Source organism: Hypanus sabinus, chromosome 7 (genome assembly GCF_030144855.1).
Source record: "Hypanus sabinus isolate sHypSab1 chromosome 7, sHypSab1.hap1, whole genome shotgun sequence".
In the NCBI taxonomy this organism is placed as follows: Eukaryota; Metazoa; Chordata; class Chondrichthyes; order Myliobatiformes; family Dasyatidae; genus Hypanus; species Hypanus sabinus.
The window spans coordinates 79,572,359-79,596,008 of NC_082712.1; the positions used below are offsets into that span (position 1 = coordinate 79,572,359).

The 23,650-nt window shown below is 43.3% G+C and overlaps 1 protein-coding gene across 6 annotated transcripts in view; it reads left to right on the forward strand.

The window, feature by feature from the left end:
* rangrf (RAN guanine nucleotide release factor) overlaps nt 1-23,650 on the forward strand; it is a 32,762-nt gene that overhangs the window by 3,715 nt on the left and 5,397 nt on the right. For 5 of the 6 annotated variants that reach the window (XM_059974964.1, XM_059974960.1, XM_059974962.1 and 2 more), the window contains exons 2-5: nt 8,233-8,318; nt 15,838-15,954; nt 17,885-18,047; nt 21,059-21,153. In XM_059974964.1, the coding sequence (XP_059830947.1) occupies nt 8,236-8,318; nt 15,838-15,954; nt 17,885-18,047; nt 21,059-21,153 (458 nt within the window). In that variant the 5' untranslated portion in view covers nt 8,233-8,235. The remainder of the gene's footprint in view (nt 1-8,232; nt 8,319-15,837; nt 15,955-17,884; nt 18,048-21,058; nt 21,154-23,650) is intronic. The other variant, XM_059974965.1, reaches the window with a different exon arrangement.

Here is a 23,650-nt window from a genome sequence, read left to right on the forward strand (position 1 = left end):
CCTCCCCTTTCCCTTCCCCTTTTGTCATCCATAAAGTCATAGAAAGGTACAGAATAGAAGCAGGCCCCTCGGCCCATCTAGTCCATGTCATACAGTTTAAACGGCCTACTCCCATCAACCTGCACCGGGACCATAGCCCTCCATACCCCGACCATCCATGTACCTATCCAAATTTCTTTTAAACATTGAAATTGACCTCGCACGTACCACTTGTGCTTGCAGCTTGTTCTACTTTCACCACCATCTGAATGAAGTTTCCTCTCATTTCACCTTTAACTCTTAAAATTTCACTTTTGAAGGTCTTCCACTTACCAAGTGCGTACACTTTTGCCAGAAAACACCCTGTCCCAGTCCACATTGGCCAGATCATTTCTGATGCGATGAAAATTGGCCTTTCTGCAGTTTAGAATCTCAACCCCTGGACAGGGCCTATCTTTTTGCATATTTACTTTGAAACTAATGTCATTGTGGTCACTGATTGCAAAGTTTTCCCCGACACCAACTTCTGTCACTTGTCCTGTCTCATTCCTTAACAGCAGCTCCAGTATCGCACACTCTTTGGTTGGGACTTCTATGTATCGATACAGGAAACTTTCCTGAACACATTTGACAAACTATCCCATCAAGTCCTTTTACAGTATGAGAGATCTAGTCAATATATGGAAAGTTAAAACCACCTACCGTAACAACCTTATGTTTCTTGCAACTGTCTGTGCTCTCTCTACTAATTTATTCCTCAAAATCCCTCGGACCAGAGGGTGGTCTGTATTGTAGCCTCATTAACATGGTCGTACCTTTCTTATTCCTCATTTCCCTTTTTTTTGTAACTTATTTTTTATTGAAGTTCATCATCAAACAAACATTTCCATAAGATGTATTTTAGACATTGTACATATATTATAATCATATAGATCACAAATCTCCACAAAGTATTTATCTGAGGTATACACTTAGAAAAGAGTGGAAAGAAAAAACAAGCAAAAGGAAAAAACTATATACAAGTAGGGAGTGATTTTTTTTACAACATATTCATTGATTTGTGAGAATAAAATCAGGCCTATGAGGCATTATGAAGTTAAACCATTTTTCCCAGTATGAATCAAATTGTTCCAGCTTATGATTAACAGATGCTGTTATCTTCTCCATTTTGTAAATGTCCATTGTAATTTCCATCCATGTATTTAAAGTTGGGCTCTCCTGTGATAACCATTTCCTAGTAGAAGTCTTTTTACCAGCCACCAAAGGTATATTCATTAAATATTTATCTCTTTTCAACCACTCTTGACGTATATATACAAAATATATGGGCTTACTTTCTAAGGGTATTTCACATGTAAAGATGTCTTGTGTATCCCCCTCCAATAGTTTTTGATAACAGGGCAGTCCCAAAAAAATATGATAATGATTTGCATTTTGATTTCTGCAATTTTTCCAGCAAACAGGGAGGTTACTATCATAATGGGATTTCTGAGAGCGTGTAATAAAATATCAAGTTTTTCCATCCAAACTCCCTCCATTTCTGTGAACTGGTACACTTCCATTGATACCTCCATATTATTGTCCATTCTTCCTCAGATACAATAATCCCTCCTTCCTTCTCCCATTTTGTTTAATGTATGAAGTCGAACGTGTTTTAAGATTTGACAACCCCTTATATTAGCTTGAAATGATTGTACTACTGTTAACTGAATTATATGCTTTTCTAAAGAGCTCTATCAAGCATGTACTTGCCATGGTTACATTTTTAAGCATCTTATTAACACTGTTGCATCTGTAATTACCGATAAAAATCTTGTTTTTCTAATAAGTGTTTCTCTTTAAGCATTTCAAAACTGAACAGTGTTCCTTTCATGATGTTGCAAAGAACTGTTATTCCTTTAGCTGTCCAGTCCTTAAATCTAGTATCCAATTTATTTGGTGTAAAATCTGAGTCATATGCACACTATTTAAGAATTGCAATATTTCGCTCTAGATTATATTCTTTTATAGTAGTTTTCCATATTTTAAGAGTCAGTTTCACCCATGGGTTATCAATAGTATTTATGTACCTTTGCAGGTTGTTATCAGCCAAAATTGCTTGTATGGGGATGGGAAGTACCCGCTCCTCAATTTTTTTCCATTGAGCGTCATATGATGGGTTGCACCAACATATCACAGCTCTCAACTGTGCTGCAAAATAATAATCTCTACGAGAAGGCAAGCCCCATCCCCCCTTTTCCTTTGCTAATTGCAAAGTTTTGAGACTAACTCTAGGCCTTTTTCCCTGCCAAATATACCTTGATAGCATCTTGTTCCATTCATTGAATTGATTTTGATTAATCTCTATTGGTAGGGTCTGAAAGAGATATAACAGTCTGGGCAGTATATTCATTTTAATAGATTCAATCCTTGAACTGAGACTGAAAAAAGGAATCAGGTTACATCTTGCCATATCTTCCTTAATTTTTTGTATAAAGGCTGGTAATTACATTCTGATAATTTTGCCAAATCTTTTGGCATAATGATGCCCAAGTATTTGAATGACTCTGTGTGCCATGCCCAGGGGTATTGACTTTCAATTTCTCTTGGTGGGCTATAGTAATATGAAAGTAATTGGGTTTTATCTATGTTGATCTTGTATCCTGATAATTGACCATATTGTTCAAAGGATTGCATCAATTTAGGTAAAGAGGATGTTGGCTGCCATAGATAGATCAAAATGTCATCCGCATAACAAGCCAATTTATGCTCTGTCCCTTTAAGAGTAATTCCCCTGATATCTTCATTTTGTCTGATGTATTGAGCTAATGGTTCCAGATATAACGCGAAGAGTAGCGGTGACCATGCACAACCCTGTCTTGTGCCCCTTTCTAGAGTAAGACTATTTGATAAATGTCCATTGATTTTAATCCTAGCAGTAGGATTGTCATATAGTGTCTGTATAGTTTTAGTAATTGTGTCTTGGAAACCAAATCTATGTAAAACCCTGTAAAGAAAATTCCAATTAACTGAATCAGATGCCTTTTCAGCGTCCACGCTTATCACTATTGCTTCGATTTTAATTTTTTGTATATGATCCATAATGTGAATTGTCCTTCGTATGTTGTCTTGTGTCTGGCGTTGTCGTATAAAACCTGTCTGATCGTTATGTATCAGTATGGGTAAAAACTCCTTTAATCGTTTGGCCATGATAGAGGTAAATAATCTATAATCTACATTAAGAACAGATATTGGTCTAAATTACCCACATTCCATTTTATCCTTACCTCCTTTCGGTATAGCTGTGATTATCATTTCCTTCCAACTGGGTGGCATTTGTGCCTTTTTTAGAGCCCAGTTCAGTGTGGGGAGTAAAACAGGAATTAACTAATTTTTAAATTCTTTGTACCACTCTGCCATATACCCATCTGATCCTGGTGACTTGCTTAATTTAAGCCTACTAATTGCAGCTTTTAATTCAACTTCAGTTATGCCAGCAGTCGTCGTTCTATTTTGTTCTTCACTTAAAGTGGGTAACTCTAGAGAATTCAAGAAGGTGTCAGTTTGGGTTGTGCTTCCCCCGGAACTTTGGAATACAGAGTTTTGTAAAACACTTCAAAAGCTTCTTGAATTTCACTTAGCTTATTTTTTATAATTTTTGTTCTTGGATCCCTAATTTTATGAATTGTATTTTCTGTTATTTTTTTAGAGTTTCCACGCCAGTATTTTCATAGATTTTGATCCATTTTCATAATGTCTCTGTTTCAGAAACATTACATTTTTCCTGATTACTTGTGTAGCCAAACAATTAATTTCATTCCTAATTCTTTTAATTTCCCCTGAGACGAGCTAGGGCCCAGAGAACTCGCCGGCGTTTCTGCATAGAGTTGATGTATGGCTTCCTCCTTGTGTAATACAGTTTCAAGTTGTATTAATGGATGCAACGACGGACTGTGTTAAGTGACAATGGTTTTACGAAGTACTCCCGAGCTCAGGTGGCTATAATTGTCACAGTAGCATGACGGTTTCTTAGGCAGTGCCATCTGAGGGCTCGAAGATCACGCGCATTCAACAGTGGTTTCTGACCTTGCCCTTTACGCACTGAGACGTCTCTGAATTCTCTGAATCTTTTCACAATATTATGTACTGTAGATAGTGAAAGACCTAAATTCTCCTAAATGTTCCTTTTGAACTAACAATTCTCTCATGAATTTTGGCACAAAGGGGTGAGCCAGGACCCATCCTTGCTTGCAAAGACTGTGCCTTTGATGGACGCTACTTTTATACCCAGTCATAATACCTCACCTGCTACCAATTAGCCTGCTTAATGTGGAGTCTTCCAAACCGGTGTTACTTGAATATTCTGTGCACTTTTCAATCTTATTTTAACTCTGTCCCAACTTTTGTTGAGTGTGTTGCAGCCATCAAATTCTAAATTTCTGTATATTTACAAAATACAATTAAGTTAGTCAGTAAAACTATTGAAAATCTTTTCTTTGTACTTTTGTTAGTTAAATAAAGGTTCACATGAATTAACATATCACAGATTTTTGTTTTTATTGCATTTTGGAAAATATCCCAACTTTTCTGGAAATGGGGTTTGTGTGTGTGTATATGTGTGTGTGTGTGTGTGTGTGTGTGGGTGTATACACACACACACGCACACACATATATTACATACATACACATATATGTGCGCACACACACACACACACACACACACACATATATATATATATATTCACATTTTGGTTGGGAAAAAGGAGTAAGTGAGCGAATAAAGAATAACAACTAAGTAATATAAAATCCACATTATAATAAGTATTTTTCGAGATAGGAATATCACCATCTACTTTTGCTTCCATTTAGTTTCTCAACATTTTTAAAGTTAGCCAGACCTTATGGCTCTTCTGAAGGGGTCTCTTCCTGATATACTTCTCTCAGCCTCCTCCCGTCTCCTGTCTTCTCGATTCTCGCACTATTTCCCAAGCGGAGCAGGATAATTCCTCTGCCAGGCTTTCCCTCAGTTTGACCACACCGACGAGCAACCCTCTGGCCTTCATGCCTGTAGTTGCGTTTTCCACTGTCTGGTACAACCACGTCCAGTTGTCATAAAACACTTGAAGTTTAGCAGGGTACGGAGTTTGAAATCTAATCCTCTTTTGCATTAGTACTTGCTTTAGTTCAGTGTATTCTTTGCGTTTCTGCAGGACTGCGAGGGGGGTAATCTTGGTCGAAATATATTAATTTATCGCCTAAAAACACCCTCTTCTTACCCCAGGCCCTTCATAGAATCTCCGCCTTGGTACTGTACCGAAGGAATTTAATTATTATTGAGCGTGGCTTATCTTGGGCAGACTTCGGGACTAATGTGCAATGCGTTCTTTCGATTTCCAGCTCCATAGTCAAGGGAAGCTCCAGCGCGTCCCGCAGCAACTTTCCAACAAACTCCGTCATAGACAAGCCCTCCGCTCCTTCGGGAACGTTGTATGTTCTGATATTTTTCTGCCGTGATCTTCCCTCCAGGTCAAGCAGTTTACCTTCTTGGTGATTTAATTTTTTTATTGTCTTACTCAGTATCTATTCCACGTTTTGAATGAGATCTTCCACCTTCTCAATTCAAGTCTCTGCCGCTGCTATTTTTTGATTGACGTTGGCGAGCTCTGACTTAATATCATGTAGCTGCTGCTTTATTTCTTTCTGGAACTCCCTTATCTCTTTCAGGATTTTGATCATATTCGCCACTTCGCCTGAACAAGGCCCAGTGTCTGCCTCACTAGCACGTGGTCGGGTAGGAGAGCCTCTCGCTGCACTTCTCTCAGCCGCATGCTCCGCAGTCTCGCTTTTTTAATTTCCATTCCTTTTCCCCATTCTTACCCCTCTTTTCAGTTCAAATATTTTCTGAAAAATACTATATTTGATAGGTTAATGGCGCTTAATACTCGTTTTTCTGGAGGAGCTAATGACTTAAGCTGCCATTCTCGACGATGACATCACCGGAACTCTCCCTATTCCTCAATTCCATCCACAATGCCTCACTAGACGAGCTCTCCAGTCTCTCTTGACTGAGCACTGCCATGACATTTTCCCTGACTAGTAATGCCACCCCTCCTCCTTTAATAAGTCCTGCTCTGTCGCATCTAAAACAATGGAACCATGGAATGTTAAGCTGCCTGTCCTGCCCCTCCTGCAACCATCTCATTAATGGCTACAATGACATAATTCCAGGTGTTGATTCATGCTCTAAGCTTATCCGCCTTTCCTACAATACGTCTTGCATTGAAATATATACTGTACATCTCAGGACACTAGTTGCACTACACTCAACCTTTTGATTTATGACTTTGAGGTCTCACCAACTAAAATGTGCCTAAGACTTGGGTGATGGGGGCCCTTTTGTGGTATAGGTCCTTGAAGATGTCCAGGAAGCTGAGGAGGCCAGTGTCCATGATTGAGCTGACTAAGTTTACAACTGTCTGCAACTTTTCACGATCCTGTGCCTCTCCGCACTTGACAGTGATGCAGCTGGGCTACACCTGTAGAAATTTGTGAGTGTTTTTAGTGACATACCATAGTGGCTGTCCATCATCGCCAACGATGACAGCAAACCTGTGTGGGAGAGTTAAAGTGGAAAAGCCATTGCACTGGAGCAATTCCACTCTCTCAACCTCGGAAGTCTGGGTCTAGTGGTATGAGTAGTCACCACAACTGGGGTCTTCCTTGGTTGCAGTGGATGACCATGCCAACTTATCTGCCTTGTTTTATCCTTCACTCTCCACAGAACATTGCAGAACTGCCTTTCTGGCCATTGGATCTCACAGTTGATCTCATTCGCCCAGTCCACCGGAGCTGACTTCGCCTGCCTTCACAGGCATGTCCCTATTTCACCAGGGTATGAGGCTGTCGGCTACCCTAACCTTTTTAAACCATTCTGTCGTCGATTTACTCTTGTTTTTCAAATCATGGTCTTGGTGCATCATCCAACTTCTATTAAGCTTTGGGTGATGGACCTCTACCCTAACGTTCTCCTGTTGAATGTCTTGATACAATTTTGAATTCATTGTTCCCTCAGCGATTGCAAGCTGTCCAGGCCCTGAGGCAGCAAAGCAGCCCAAACCGTGATGCTGCTTCCACCATGCTTCTCAGTTAGGATGAGGTTTTGGTGTTGGTGTGCAGTGCCCATTTTCCTCCAAACGTAGCAAAGTGCATTTCTGCCAAAAAGTTCAACTCTGGTCACATCTGCCACAGAATATTGTCCCAGAAACATTGTGGAACATCCAGGTGGTCTTTGCAAACTTAAGGTATGTGACAATGTTTTTCTTGAAGAGCAATGGTTTCCTTCGTGGTGTCCTTCCATGAACACCATTCTTGTTCAGTGTTTTTCTTATAGTGGATGCAAAAACAGAGACTTTGGCAATTTCTAGGGATTTCTGAAGATCTTTTCTTGTTACCCTTGGGTGCTTTTTCTCTTCCTTCACCATTCATTGATTGGTACTCCTGACCACAATATCTTTTGTGGAAGGCATTACCCCAGAGGTTCGCATACTGTTTTTGAGCCTGGACTGTGATTGTTTAAATGGTGTACTCAGTGTTGATGAGAAGGATACAGTTGTTTGTGTGTTACTAGTTTAGGCAGATTGTGTTTGTCTATTATTGTGACTTGGATGAAGATCAGCCCACATTTTATGAGTAATTAATGCAGAAAACCAGGAGATTGCAAAGGGTTCACAAACAATTTCTTGTAGTTATATGCTGGAGATTTTAAACCTGATTCAGATTCTGATGCTGCCTGTATTGGAGGGTATCAGCTGTAAGGAGAGATTGGACAAACTTGGGTTGTTTTCTCTGGAGCGGCCGAGAATGAGGAGAGACCTAACAGAAGCTTATAAAGCTTTTGAGAGGCACAAATGGGGTCAGGGTCATTTTACCGAAATAGAAATGTGAAATACAAGAGAGCCTGCATTTAATTTGAGGGGGAAATTTAAAGGGGGTATGCAGGGTAAGTTTTTTAGACAGTGTGGTGGATGCTTGGACTGACCTGTCAGAGTTAGTGGTGGAAGTCAATGACATTTACAAGGCCTGAAAAGGTCAAGGCATGTGAACAGGCATGAAATAGATATGGATAATGCGCAAGAGGTTTAGTTAGGTTCGGCACCAAGTTTGGCATGTACATTGTCGTCCGAAAGGCTGGTGTTGTCCCGCATTGTGTTCCATGTATTTCAGCAGGATGCTGAGGAACCCTTTAATGTGAAGTATGGAACTCTCTCATTTCAGGAGATGGCGACTAACGGAACCGATGCTCGACCACTTTTTGGGGGCTCGTTCTCCATTGTTCTCCCCCCTCATTTCACAGATGTCAGGTAAGTCCAATGTAACAGGCAGATAGGCTCATGAAGAGAACTTTTGGTACGTTGGCCTTCATAAACCACAGCGCTGAGTACAGGGGGTTGGATTTTCTGTTGAACTTGTATAAGATATCCAGTATGGAGTATTGTGTGCATTTCTGGTCATCTACCTGCAGGAAAGTTCAAAGTAAATTTATTTTCAAAGTACATACATGCCACCTCTTGCAGGCATATGCAGTAAATCCAATAAACATGATAGATCAGAACCCACCAGGATGGACAAACAACCAATATACAGAGAACAAGCACAAAATACAAAAGAAATAATAATAAATAAATAAACAATTAATATCAAGAAACTGAGATGGAGAGTCCTTGAAAACAAGTCCATAGATTGTGGGCAGAGTTCAGTGATAGGGTGAGTGAAGTTTGGTTCAAGAGCCTGATGGTTGAGGGGTAGTAACTTCCTGAACCTGGTGGTGTGGGTCCTGAGGCTCCTAATTCTTCTTCCTGATGGCATCAGTGAGAAGAGAGCATGGCCTAGGTGGTGGCGGTTCTTGATGGATGCTGCTTTCCTGCAACAACACTTCATGTAGATGTGCTCACTGGCGGGGAGGGCTTTACCCATGATGGACTGGACTATATCCACTACTACTTGTAGTCTTTCCCGTTCAAAGGCATTGGTATTTCCATACCAGGCTGTGATGCAATCAGTCAATGTACTCTCCACTACACATCTATAGAAATTTGTCAGAGCTTTAGATGTCAAGCTGAATCTTCAAAGCTCCTAAGGAAGTTTTACTTATGACAGCTGTGCTTTCTTCATAATTGCACTTACGTCCCGGACCCAAGACAGGCCCTCTGAAATGATAACACAGAAGAATTTAAAGTTGCTGACCCTCATCACCTCTGATTCCCCAATGAGGATTGGCTCATGGACTTTTGGTTTTCTCCTCCTGAAATCAATAATAATCTCCTTGGTCTTGCTGACATTGAGTGAGAGGTGGTTGTTATGGCATAGTTCAGCCAGATTTTCAATCTCCCTGCTTTATGGTGATTCGTCACCAGCTTTGATTCGACCCACAACAGTGGTGTCATCAGCAAATCTGAATATGACATTGGAGCTGTGCTTTATGCTCTATACTCTATAACAAATGAATTAGGGGAAACTTCGTCACACAAGCCAGCTATTTAGTAAAATCCTGATTGATCCTCATTGTAACTTCATCCCTGTGTTCCTTGGTAACATCTCTCCTTGGTAATCTTTTGTCATACTTCCCATTATGCTGCTGTCCTTTAGGGCTGCAATGAAGGTCCTCCATCTCTGGCGGTGTTCAGGACTTCCTTCATCGTGTCAGTAGCTTCCTCTCAGTTTTCACTACTGTCAGTCATGCAAGTCCCAGTTGGAGACTCAGGAATGCCGTCACACTCAGATGTAGAAAGATTCTTCATTGCTGTTTCCATAACAATTCTGTTTTGTTAGTCAGGCCTGTTAGCACTGAGCTAAAACCCTGAACCCGGAGGACCAGTGGACCACTCTGAGTCAAGTCTCTACCCTTTGACCTGTTTGGCATGGGTGACCCTACCAAAAGCCAAAGCATACAGCCCTGACTCCAGCCAACATCGCTCTCCGGGTCATTGGGGCATGCAAGCTTTCAAATCCAATGACAAGGTTGTGGTCCTCTTGGAGGATGGTGGGACTGAGCAGATCAAGCAGCGTCTGTGCATGAGTGGCGGGGGGAAGGAATGCTTGGTGTTTCGGGTTGAGACCCTGCATCAAGACCGAGGGTGGAGAGGAGTTTGTTCATTATGTTTCGTGTCGTATGACGTGGATGATTATTGTCTTTCCATGACCATGATTGTCCTTGGCAAATGTTTTTACAGAAGTGGTTTGCCATTACCTTCTTCTGGGCAGTGTCTTTACAAGATGGGAGACCCCAATACCCTTCAGAGATTGTCTACCTAGCATTAGTGGTCACATAACCAGGACTTGTGATCTGTACCAGCTGCTCGTACAACCATCCACCACCTGCTCCCAGTGCTTCATGTAACCCTGAACGGCTAGGAGGGTGGTGTGGGGTGGAGTTTGGGGAGGACTAAGTAGGTGTTACACCTGGCTCGAGGGTGACCTATAGGCTAGTGGAAAGAAGGAACATCTTACATCTCCTTCAGTAGAGATGTATCCCCACCCTGCCACCTGGGGAGAGGTGGTCAGTTTAAAGAGGAGAGGAGAGAGGGGTGACAGGGGCCAGTGGGTGATTGGTGGATCAGGGACAGTGAAAGATAACAAGCAGATGAAGACTGGGGGGGGGGGGGGTGGGCGGTGGTGGGGAGTCATTCGGCACTCTGAAGAGGCTGGAAATCTGGAACAACACACAAAAAAAGACTACAGGAGGAACTCAGCAGGTCAGGGAGCATCTGCGGAGGGAACAGAACCATCGGTGTTTTGGATTGAAACCCTTCATCAGGACTGGAAAGAAAGAGGGCAGAAGCCTGAATAAAAGGGTAAAGGGGGAGGGAAGGAGCACGAGTGGTGAATGCAAGTGAGGGGGGTAAGGTGGGGCAGTTTGGGAAGAAGGAATAATTTGATAAGTGGGAAGGCAAAGGGCTGAAGAGACGTTCTGATAGAAGAGGGCAGTGAACCATGGAATAAAGAGTGGGCAACCTTGGGGGGAGGGAGGATGTGGAAAATGGGCAGGTTGCCAATAGGTTTCTATCCATTGCCTTAACCAAGACATTCCCAATGAGGGTGGTTACATGTCCTAAGGAGGCGTTAGGGGAAATGGAAGTAATCGGGGGCGGTAAGTGCCACCCTAACTTTAGGCACAAGATCTGAGCCGACTGTGTCAACTCACTGCTGTTGTCAACGTCTGATAGGCATTCCCATTCTGTGTTAATTTTTTATTTTAATTTAGCCCCGTTATTGATGGATAAATACATATACAAATAAATACCTTTATGAGTCTGAAGGTGGTGAAGCCTGGAACTCTAATCCTGCTAAAAAGCAGAAACTGCAGAAAGTGTGTCAATACAATGTTACATACCTGGAATATGCTTTTATTCCATTCCCATCAGATCAGTGACGACCCATGCGTCTTATTTGTAATACTGTAGTGTACTGAATAATGAAGCCATGAAACCATCAAGGCTTCAGGAACACTTCTGTAAAAGACACCCTGAAAAGGCTACTTGTGGTATTTAAGTTCCAGAAGATGAAAGAAACATTTGAAAAGTGTTGCACACTGGAGTCATTTGCCAGGAAAACTAAAAATTACCTTGGTAGTGGTCTCATTGGTTCTTATAACATTTCCAAAATGATGGCAAAGCATAGAAAATCTCATCCAATTGGTGAAAATTCAATAATGCCTGCTGTATCAGAATGCTCAACACTGTTCTCAAAATGGATACGTATTTTAAAATCATTTCCTCTGAGTAATAACTGTAGCTCATCATATTGATGAAATGAGTGAAGACACTGAGTGTCAACTATGCACAGAGCTACAAAAAACAGAACAGGATACAACTGGATGAGTCAACTGTGCGAGACAACGAGGCATTGCTCATGGCATATGTATGATTTATTAAAAAAGGAAAAGTTTATGAAGAGGTTTTCTTTTGTAAAAAGTTAATAACAATTATCAATGGAGAATCAATCTATGATGAGTTCAAAATATATATTGAGGATAAAAGGAACTTAATTTATTGTGCAACAGGTCACCATGCTGGTTTAGTGGCATTTATGAAAAGAGAAATTCCAAGTCTGTTTGCAATCCACATGTAATTCATCATCAACATCTTACCGCCAAAAACTTCAGCCAGCGAATTTTTGCAAGCTAATATCTGCTATCAACAAAATTAAAGCTCGTCCATTAAATAGCAGAATATTTCACCAGTTATGCCAAGATAATGATGAAGTGTTTGAACTCTTGTTTCTTCACACTGAAGTGTGTTAGCTATCAAAAGGCTGCTGCTTAAAGTGTTCCTTTGATCTTTTTGACACTGGTTGAATTATTGCTCAAAGTCGACAAGAGCTTGGGAAACAAGATGGAATTTCTATGTGGAGATGTGGCATACCTAGCCTATTTGTATTTCAAAATGAACATTCTAAATATGAAACTGCAAGGTGAGAATTTCAATTTAATCCAGGCAAAAAGTGCAGTGTCTGTCCACTTTTATCGGAAAATTGGAAATAAATCAGCAAAACATTGGGAGAAGAATGTTTTCACAGTTTCCCTGCATGGAAAGTATGGTGATCTGCAAGAGTACTGTTTAGACCTTCAGTCACTGAAGAAGGATTTTCAGAATTGAAAAAAGAATTTAAACGATCTGGAAATTCCAGTCAGGGTAATTAACCCTTTCTGTGCAAGGTGGAAAAACAGGAACAGAGCTTGCAAGAAGAAATCACTAAAATTTTGAATGATGAGGAGACAAAGACGCTTTTCAAAACTGATGGCATATGTTGGATGTGACTACACTATCATACAAAGCTTCCTGTTCTTTGGAGAAGACTCTTCATTGCATTTCCATTCTCCTACCTTGTTGAAAGAAGCTTCAGTGTAGTGAAGCACAAACTCACAAAAATCAGAAACTGCTTGGACATTGTTACGTGTGGGGACTTAAGGCTTTTGCTGTCACAAGTTGAACCAGATATTTCAACTCTTGCTAAAAGCCATCAAGCTCAAGGATCACATTGATAATGAAGCTGCTGTACAGCACACAGGTCCTGTATAAGCTAGGTTTAAAGACAAATAAAAATTTAAAGCAGCTATACAAGACCTTGGTCAGACCCCACTTGGATAACTGTGTTCAGTTCTGGTCACCTCACTGCAGGAAGAACGTGGATACTATAGACAGAGTGCAGTGGAGATTTACAAGGATGTTGCCTGGATTGGAGGGCCTACTGTACGAGAATAGATTGAGTGTACTTGGCCTTTTGTTCTTGGAGTGATAGAGGATGAGAGGTGGCCTGATAGAGGTGGATAAGATGATGAGGGGCATTGATCGTGTGGATAGCCGGGGGCTTCTAACCAGGACTGGCTGAAATGGCTAACACGAGGGGGCATAGTTTTAAGGTGCTGGGAAATAGGTACCATGGGAATGTCAAGGGTAAGTTTTTCACACAGAGAGTGGTGGCCAGTGAGTGGTGGAGGCGGATACAATAGGGTCTTTTAAGAGCCTCTGAGATAGGTACATGGAGCTTAGAAAAATAGAGGTCTATGCGCTAGGGAAATTCTAGACAGTCTGTAGAATAGGTTACATGGTCGGCAGAACATTGTGGGCCAAAGAGCCTGTAATGTGTTATGGATTTCTAAGTTTCTATGTTCTATAATTTTTCTCATGTCAGCATATGGTAGACATGTCTTTACACTATGCGGATGCTGGAAAATATATTGTCCCTAAGAGGGGCATTGGCAGGTATGAAAATGCTTTAGTTGGGCTAAAAAATGGTTGGGAAATACGGCCTTAACCAAGTAATCATGACTGTGCTGGCTGTTTTTTGGGCAATTTTGAATCGGAGTGGCCTGCAGATAATGAACACTGAACTGAACTGAATATGCTTGGGCTCTTTTCAATTTTGTGTTTTATATTCTGTGTTTTTCACTCATTTATTTTGCTGTTTGCATGATTTGATTTTTACGTGTTTTTGCCTCTCTCCCCCTTTCCTTCCCTCCTCTCTCCCTCCCTCTCTCCCTCCCTTCTCACTCCCCCTCCCTCCTCCCCCTCTCCCCCCCTCCTCCCCCCTCTCCTCCCCCCTCTCCTCCCCCTCTCCTCCCCCCTCTCCTCCCCCCTCTCCTCCCCCCTCTCCTCCCCCCTCTCCTCCCCCCTCTCCTCCCCCTCTCCTCCCCCTCTCCTCCCCCTCTCCTCCTCCCCCTCTCCCCCCCTCCTCCCCCTCTCCTCCCCCCTCTCCTCCCCCCTCTCCTCCCCCCTCTCCTCCCCCCTCTCCTCCCCCCTCTCCTCCCCCTCTCCTCCCCCCTCTCCTCCCCCCTCTCCTCCCCCTCTCCTCCCCCTCTCCTCCCCCCTCTCCCCCCCTCCCCCCTCTCCTCCCCCTCTCCTCCCCCTCCTCCTCCCCCCTCCTCCCCCTCCTCCCCCTCCTCCTCCCCCTCCTCCCCCCTTCTCCTCCCCCTTCTCCCCCCCTTCTCCCCCTCTCTCCTCCCCCTCCCCCCTCTTTCCCTCCTTCCCTTCAGTCATTCTTATGCCGACACTGTACTGCTGCCACAAAACAAGAAGTTTCATGGCTTATGTCAGGGACAATAAACCCAGGCCTGCAGCAATTCAAAAATCTAGGATGTCAGCGATGGGCCAAATGGCAGCTGGAGACAGGCCGTAGATGCTGGCTTTAACAGTGACTTCATTTCGTTGTGTCTAAACGCTGAAATTGGTTTCTATAAAAGGCAGTGTTAGAATCACCACTGGGATTCCGGTTTCCATTTTCACTCCCATTTATTTATCCCGTCTGCACTGAAACAGGTGAGATGTGTTGTTTCTATTAACAACCAACACAGCCTGAGGATGTGGTGGGGACAGCTCACAAGTGTGACAACACATTGCTGACCCACAGTGTTCAGTCGAACAACACAAGCAGTAACAACAGGAAAGCCACCCCCTCCCCTTTGCTCCCTCCAGGCCTCCAACTCCAGTGGACTCAGACTCCCAGAGCCAGGGCTTTGGCAAATGGGTCTCAACTCCCAGACTTCCAATCAACCATCAGCCTTCGATACGCCTCCAAAATCAGAGTCAGGCTTAATATCACCGGCATATGTCATGAAATTTGTTGTTTTGCAGCAGCACTACAATATGCAATACATGATAATAAAAACTGTGCATTATAGTAAAAAGGATGCATAATATTTTAAAAGTTAAATAAATAGTGCAAAAGGGAAAAAAAGTAGTGAGGTTGTGTTCATGGGTTTGATGTCCATTCAGGAATCAGATAGCAGAGGGGATGAAGCTGTTCCTGAATTACTGAGTGTGTGTCTTCAGGCTCCTGTACCTCCTACCTGATGGTGGCTATGAGAAGAGGGCATAACCTGGGTGATAGGGGTCCTTAATGAAGAAAGCTGCCTTTATGAGGCATCGCTTCTTGAAGATATCCTGCATGCTGGGGAGGGTAGTGCCCATGATGGAGCTGACTAAGTTTACAACTCTCTGCAGCTTATTTCAATCCTGTGCAGTAGCCAACACCTCCCACCACCCATATCAGACGGTGATGCAGCCAGTTGGAATGCTCTCCACTGTATGTCTGTGGAAATATACGAATGTCTTTGCTGACATAGCAAATCCCCTCAAACTCCAAATGAAATAGAGCAGCTGTCGTGCCTCCTTTGTAACTGCATTGATATGTTGGGCCCAGGATAGATCCTCAGAGGTATAGACCCCAGGAATTTGAAATTAATCACCCTGACCCCTCTATAACCGGTGTATGTTCCCTTGCTTTCCACTTCCTGAAGTCCACTATCAGTCTACAAATAACTAAAAAAAACTAACCCAATGGAGACCGCATCTTGACCAGAAACCCTCTGTTCCTGCCTTGCAGTGATATCCGGGATGTCCCGGACAACCAGGAGGTGTTTGTGCACAACAGTACGGACCAGAGCATCATCATCGAGTTACTGGAGTACCAGAGTCAGGTTGCTGACGAGGAGGCAGCCAGGTACGTTACCAGTGATACACAGAGATGACCAGAGTGGGCACAGTGGTAGATCCACTGTCACCACACCAAGCTGCAGAGAGCCAGGTTCGATCCCGAATTCTGTATGTGTGCGTGTGTGTCAGTGTGTATGTGAGTGTGTGTGCGTGTGTGTCAGTGTGTATGTGAGTGTGTGTGTGTGTAGCACTTGCATCTCCTGTTTCACGTGCCTGTGGGCCCCTCCAGCTTACTGTGGAGTGTTGGGCTTCTAAGTTTCTGGAGGAACTGTATTTGCTCATTGTTGTCGTAACGAGAGCCATTCAGCCCTTTACTTTCTGATTAATCTGGTCGGTTAATCGTGACTGGCACGGGTTTCCCACATTCCATGGTTATTTAAAATGGACTCTTGTTTAGTGCCCTAGCGGAGTCATTGTGTTGGAGAGGAGGAATTGTCTCGCAGTGTCACTCAGTCATTCCTGTGAGGCTCTTTTGCTATTCCCGTGTCTAACTCCTGTTTCCATCTCTTCACGGAGAATCTACCGCTTGCTGCTCCTGGGGTCCGGTCGTTGACAGCGCTTCCCGGGTTGAGTCGGTGCAGAGCGAGAGCCTGCCATTCCTCTGCACTTGGGCCCAGCCCTGCGTGAAATCCTGCATGGGATTCCTGTCCCCACCCCTAGGTGTTCTGGTTAAATGAACCAGTTACAACACCATATGCAAATTTGCTGATGTCGGCTGTATCAAAGGCAGAGATGTATCAAAGTACAAGAGGGAGAATGTGTAAATTGTGTGCAGACTACATGAAATAAACATACTGTCAATCTGTACCCTTACAAACTGAACTGTGGAGACTCCAGTGCCCCTCTGTTTCAGAGACCAAGGATCAATCCTGACTGACACAGCACAGAGGGAGAGAGAGAGAGAGTGTGTGAGTGTGAGTGTGGAGTTTGTTCTCTGTGTGACTGTAGGTTTCCCACAAGAGCTTCAGCTTCCCCTTACGTTGCGTTTTTTTTTACTGGCTTCGTTTATTGATTGATTGAGATACAACGTGGAGTAGGCCCTTCCACTACTTGCCATGCTGCCCAGCAATCCCCTGATTCAACCCTAGCCTAATCACAGGACAATTTACAATGACCAGTTAACCTACCAACCGGTTCGTCTTTGGACTGAGGGAAGAAACCAGAGCACCAGGAAGAAACCCACGTTGTCACGGGGAGAATGTACAAACTGCTTACAGACAGCGGCGAGAATTGAACCTGGGTCGCTGGTACTGTAAAGCATTGTGTTAACCACTTCGCTACCGTGTTGCCCCATTAAATTAATTACATTAATTTCATAGTGTGAATTTTACTCTGTATCATAGGCTGTTCCAAGAGCATAAAACAGCGCAGAAACAGGCCCTTCAGCCCATCTAGTCCATGCCATACCCATTTAAACCACCTCATCCCATCGAGCTGCACTGGATCATAGCCCTCCATACCCCTGCCATCCATTCAAACTTTTCTTAAATGTTGAAATGGAGTTGGCATGCACCACTTGTGCTGGCAGCTCGTTCCACACTCTCTCGACCCTCTGAGTGAAGAGGTTTCCCCTCATGTTCCCCTTAAACTTTTCACCTTTCACCCTTAACCCATGATCTACAGTTGTAGTCCCATACAACTTGCTTATCAATAAATGATGCTGAGAACATGAGTTGTAGGGTTCTTGAAAGTGAGTCAGTAGGTTCAGAGCCAGTTTCAGGGTTCAGTGCTCAGCGAGTCGAGCAACATCTGTGGGAGGAAAGGAATTGTCGAAGTTTCAAGTAAACACCCCCCCCCCCCACCCCATCAGGATTGATGTGTCTATTATAAAGATGCTGCCTGACTCATTGAGTTCTTGCAGCAGTATATCCACGTTCTAGTGTCTCGTGTGTCCATGATGTTTGAGCCTCACGGTCACTCCGGGTTTGTATGGGCAGGTACCACTTTGATGATGTCACCACCATCAATGATGCGTCGGGCAAGGAAGGCACAGAGATCCTGAGCATCGAGCCTGTCGGCAGAGACCAGCTTGCAATGCAGGAGTTGAGCAGCGCCTGGTTTCTCTCTGGGAGACAGCAAGTGGCCAAGTTCAATGAGCAGGTCAGTGGCTGGTTCCCTAGGTGCGGCTGCCAAAATACCAGGCACGGAACTGTCCTTCAGATGAGTCAATAACCCAAGGCCTCTTTGCCCTCTTCATCTACACACATCTGATCCCTATGCACCACTGCCGAGGCAACGTGCTCATTATTTGTCAAGCCAGATTCTGGAAGTCCAAAGCAACCCACACAAAATACTTGCAGAACTCACAAGTCGGGCAGCATCTATGGAAAGGAATAAACATCCACAGTTTCGGACTTTCTCATGTTTAAAGTTTAATCCTACCAGGTATGACGTGTTGTACTTTGGGCTATCAAATGTAAATGGGCGGTACATAGTTAAAACCATAAGATATAGGAGCAAGTTCATGCATTTGTCTCTCATCCCCATAATCTTTCATGCTCTGTCTTATCAAGAATCTATCAACCTCTGCCTTAAATACACCCAATGACCTGGCCTCCACAGCTGCCTGTGCCAACGAATTCCACAGATTCTCCACTCTGGCTAAACAAAGCTCCCCTTCATCTCTGCTCTAAGTGGATGTCCTTCTACTCTGAAGCTGTGTCCTCTGGTCTTAGACTCTCCCTCCCGTATTCTGTCCACATCTATTCTATTGAGACATTTCAACATTCGATGGGTTTCAATGAGATCTCCCCACTCATTCTTCTAAGTTCCAGTGAGTAAAGGCCCAGAGCCATCAAACATTCCTCAGACAATTGTCACAGTGTGTGCTGGCAAACTACTGAACCCCGGTTTGGAGGAACGACAGACTCCCATGTAGAGCCAGAAACAAGAGATTATTCATAGGAATTCCATCAGAACATCAGTGGCTCAACCGAGCAACACCATGAGACGAATCATTCTCAACCAAGGACCCCGCAATAAGCGCTAATTAGGAGTCCACTTTAAATAATCACAGTACACTGAAAACCTGCGCAAGTCAAAAATAAACTTGACAAGGTTAAGCACAAGGGATTGTTGACCCTAGATAAGACAACAATGAACAAATACAGGTACACAGGCCTGCAGGGCATATGACAGTGTTAACCTTTTCATTCCTGGAATCATTTTCATGAACCTCCTCTGAACTCTCTCCAATATCAGCACATCCTTTCTTAAATAAGGGGCCAAAAATTTCAAGTAAGGCCTCAACAGTGCCTTATAAAGCCTCAGCATTACATCCTTGCTTGTATATTTCTAGTCCTCTCAAAATGAATGCTAACATTGCATTTGCCTTTCTCAATATGGCAGAACCCTGACAGTATTTTATCAGGGTCTTGAGATCCAAGTCCATAGTTCCCTGGAAGTGGCTGCACAGGTTGATAGGATGGTAAGCAAGGTTTGTACAACATACTTGCCCTTATTAGTTGAGGCACTGAGATCAACAGTCAGAAAGCCTTACAAAACTTGCAGCTTTATAAAACACTGGCTAGGCCACATCTGGAGGATTGCAAACAGTTCTGGTTTCCCCTTGTAGAGGATGCAGAAAAGGTTCACCAGGATGCAGCGGGTTTAGAGGACATGTGCTATCATGAGAGGGTGGACAAACTTGAGTTGTTTTTTCTGGAGTGGCTGAGGCCGAAGGGAGATCTGATAGAGGTTTATAAGATCATGAGAGGCGTAGAATCAGAATTGGTTTATTATCTCTGACGTATGTTGTGAAATTTGATGTTTTGCAGCAGTAGTACATTGTAAGACATTAAAAAAAATTGTAAGTTATAAAAAGTAAAAAATAATTGTCTACCAGTGGAGGAAAATACAATGGAGGTACTTAAATGGACTGTAGATAGGCACATAAATGTGCAGAGAATGGAGGGTTATGGACATTGAGAGATAAGCACAAATTTAGTTACTCAGTTAGTTGTAAACTCAGCCAGCTCCATCATGGGCACCAGCCTCCCCAGTATCCAGGTAATCTTCAAGGAGCGATGCCTTAGAAGGGCAGTGTCCATCATTAAGGACCCACATTACCCAGGACGTGCCCTTTTCTCATTGCTACCATCAGGAAGGAGGTACAGGAATCTAAAGACTCACACTCGGTGATTCAGAAATAGCTTTTTCCTCTCTGCAGTCCGACTTCTGAATGGACATTTAACCCAGGAACACTCTTTTTTTGCACAACTTGTTCAACTTTTTCAGTTTAAATGCTGTATAATTCTTACTGTAATTTATAGCTTTTATTACATATTGCAATATACTGCTGCTAAGTAACAACAAAGTTCACGACACACACCAGTGTTATTAAACCTGATTCTGATTTCTAGTTTAATTGGGTGCTTTGTGGGCCTTGTGCTGTACAGTTCTATGTTCTACTTGTAAGTCAGGTTCATTGCTATGTGCACATATACGGTGAGGTAGTGGGTACAATGAAAAACATTTTTGTCACAGCTTACAGGTTTAGTCTACACACAAGACCTGAATTATAAGTAAATTATACAAGATGGTGAAGGAGAGTGTGATTGTGCAAAAGGAGGCGGTCAGTAGTGTTCCATTGCAGGGGTAAGGTTATGGCTGTGCAGGTTGGCTCAGGAACTGAATGTTGAAGAGGAGTCACTGTTCCTGAGCCTGGTGGTGTAGGATTTCTGGTTTCTGTACCTCCCGCACGACAGTAGCTGTGAGAAGATGGCACGGCCCAGTTGGTGGGGATCTGTGACATATCATCAGATGCTCCCTGAGGTGGGGAGGGCAGGTGCCTGTCAGAGATCGGGCTGAGTACACTCTCTGCTGGTTATTTTAACAAATTTACCATTTATGTGGGTGTCAGGGTGGAGAGACATTCCTACCAAAGCAGGTGTAAGGCACTCATTCCCTCCACAAGGTCACCCTTGGGCAAGGTGTAGCTCCCCCCATCCCTGATCAGGATCATGTGAAGCCAAGGATACAGGTAGTGGGTGGTTGTATGAGCAGCTGGTGCAAATCACAAGTCCTGCCATGTCACACGACTCAGCACATAACCAACGAACGAACCATTTATTGGCAATAATGATTTATTTCCCTTTGTTTTCTCCCCACAGGCCAAGAACACTGTGAACGTACACCTGGCACTCTTCAGACTCCCTCAGTATACCACCGACATCCTCATCACTTTTAACGACCCAACATCCATCAGGTACCTCTGGTGCTGACTGGTTCCAATGCCCTCTTTTACAGTGGCTAGGGTGGGATGCGGGGTTAGAACTGGAGCCCGTTGGGCTTCTGCACCATAGCAAGGCTTACCCTGGGGCACCACGTGAATGGCTTTTGTCGTGGTTTCTCATGCCCCAGAAACAACCAAGAGACGCAGAAGATTCTTCAAGAAGGGTTAAACTTTAATTTGCAAATCAAAGCTGAGACAGTCATTGAGCTAGTCGCTGATTGCCCACCGATCCTTTGGACACGGCATTTTTTATGGCAATCTCCTGGTCCAGTTTCACACGTACCACACGTATGTCCCAATGACTTAATCATGTTCTAATCTACATCTCTTAGCTACCTCTCATTAACACACCATTGTCTTCTACATTCTTAAGATTTCACTCTCCTACTAAATTGGGTACATGCATAGCAAATAGCAATCTCAGAACTGACCAATGTTCTAATCTACATCTCTTTAGCTAGCTCTCATTAACACACCATTGTCTTTTACATCCCTAAGATTTCATTCTCTAGCAAATAGCAAGTTTACATTCTTAATACTTCATTCTCCTGCTAAACTGGGTACATGAATAGCAAATAGCAAGTTTCAAAGCTGACTACCTTTAACACACCATTGTCTTCTACATTCCTAGGATTTCATTTTGGTTACATGCATAGCAAGCTGACTACATAGTTTTGGTTACACAGCAAATAATACAACTTTTATACTCCATAATATTTTTATACTCCAATACTTTCCACCAACTATGGCAGCAGGATCCCGAGAGGCCGGATTTATGAACATTTGGAGAGTCATAATATGATTAGGAATAGTCAGCATGGCTTTGTCAAGGGCAGGTCATGCCTTACGAGCCTGATTGAATTTTTTGAGGATGTGACTAAACAGATTGATGAAGGTAGAGCCATAGATGTAGTGTATATGGATTTCAGCAAGGCATTTGATAAGGTGCCCCGTGCAAGGCTTATTGAGAAAGTAAGGAAACATGGGATCCAAGGGGACATTGCTTTGTGGATCCAGAATTGGCTTCCCACAGAAGTCAAAGAATGGTTGTAGTTGGGTCATGTTATGCATGGAGGCGGGTGTGCCTCAGGGATCTGTTCTGGGACCCCTACTCTTCGTGATTTTTATAAATGACCTGGATGAGGAAGTGTCAGCTCACTACCCCTGCATTGGAACTGCAGATAGAGGTTGCTTAACTCCACACAGTGATTGTGGATCATTTTAGGAATAGGTTACAGCGTCACCCCCAAATCCCATTACCTCACGATTCTGAGATCATCAGCATTATCATGTTGTATGATGTGGACGATTGTGGCCTTTAATCAGTCTTTCCATCTGTTCTTCTTTTCTCTATCCATCACCGTGATTGTTCTACAGAAGCGGTTTACCATTGCCTTCGTCTGGATAGTGTCCTGACAGGACAGGTGACTCCAGCCATTAGCAATACTCTTCAGTGGTTGCATCACAAGGGTCAACAGGCTAGCAGAGGGAAGGATTGCCTTACACCTCCTTTGGTAGAGACGTATCTTTACCCTCCACCCTGTTTTGGGATACAGATACAGTAAAATTTTATCCAAAGACCTTGGTTACAGAACAGCATGGAGCAGTGGTTAGTACCACAGGCTCACAGCTCAGGAAAGCCCACTTGTACAGATATTCATAGAACACAGAATATTACAGCAATGGACAGGCCATTTGAACTTGATGCCAACTTATGTCAAATGTAACATCCGTACCCCCTTTTTCCTTTTCAGAGAATGACTTGAAAATGAAAGGGTTAACATATGAGGAGCTTTTGATGACTCTGGGTCTGTACTCGCTGGAGTTTAGAAGAATGAGGCGATAATCTCATTGAAACCTATAGAATATTGAAAATCCTTGATAGAGTGGATGTGGAGAGGATGTTTCATATGATGGGGGAGGTCTAGGACCAGAGGGCACCACCTCAGAATAAAACAACCTCTCTTTAGATCTGGGATGAGGAGGAATTTCTTTAGCCAGAAGTTGGTGAATCTGTGGAATTCATTGCCACAAATGGCCGTGGAGGCCAAATCATTGCATATGTTTAAAGCGAAGGTTGATAGGTTCTTGATTAGTCAGGGCATCAAAAGTTATGAGGAGAAGGCAGGAGAATGGGGTTGGGAGGGATAATAAATCAGCCATGATGGAATGGTGGACCAGACTTGATGGGCCGAATGGTAAAATTCTGCCGTTATTGTCTTATACTCATGCACTAAGTATACGCCTCTTAAACTCCTCCAGCTCGACTGCCTGATTCCACTACTACTGCTGGTACCTACTCCAGATGCCTGCCACCCTCCATGTATAAAAAATTCAGCATCCCATGGTCTCCATGGTCACTGTTACACCGTTGTTCCAGATTTATCAAATGAACCAACTTTGTTTCCCAGCTGTGCAGGATGAACAATTACTAGGACTTGTATCCTGAGACCTGACGAAAGGTGTTGGC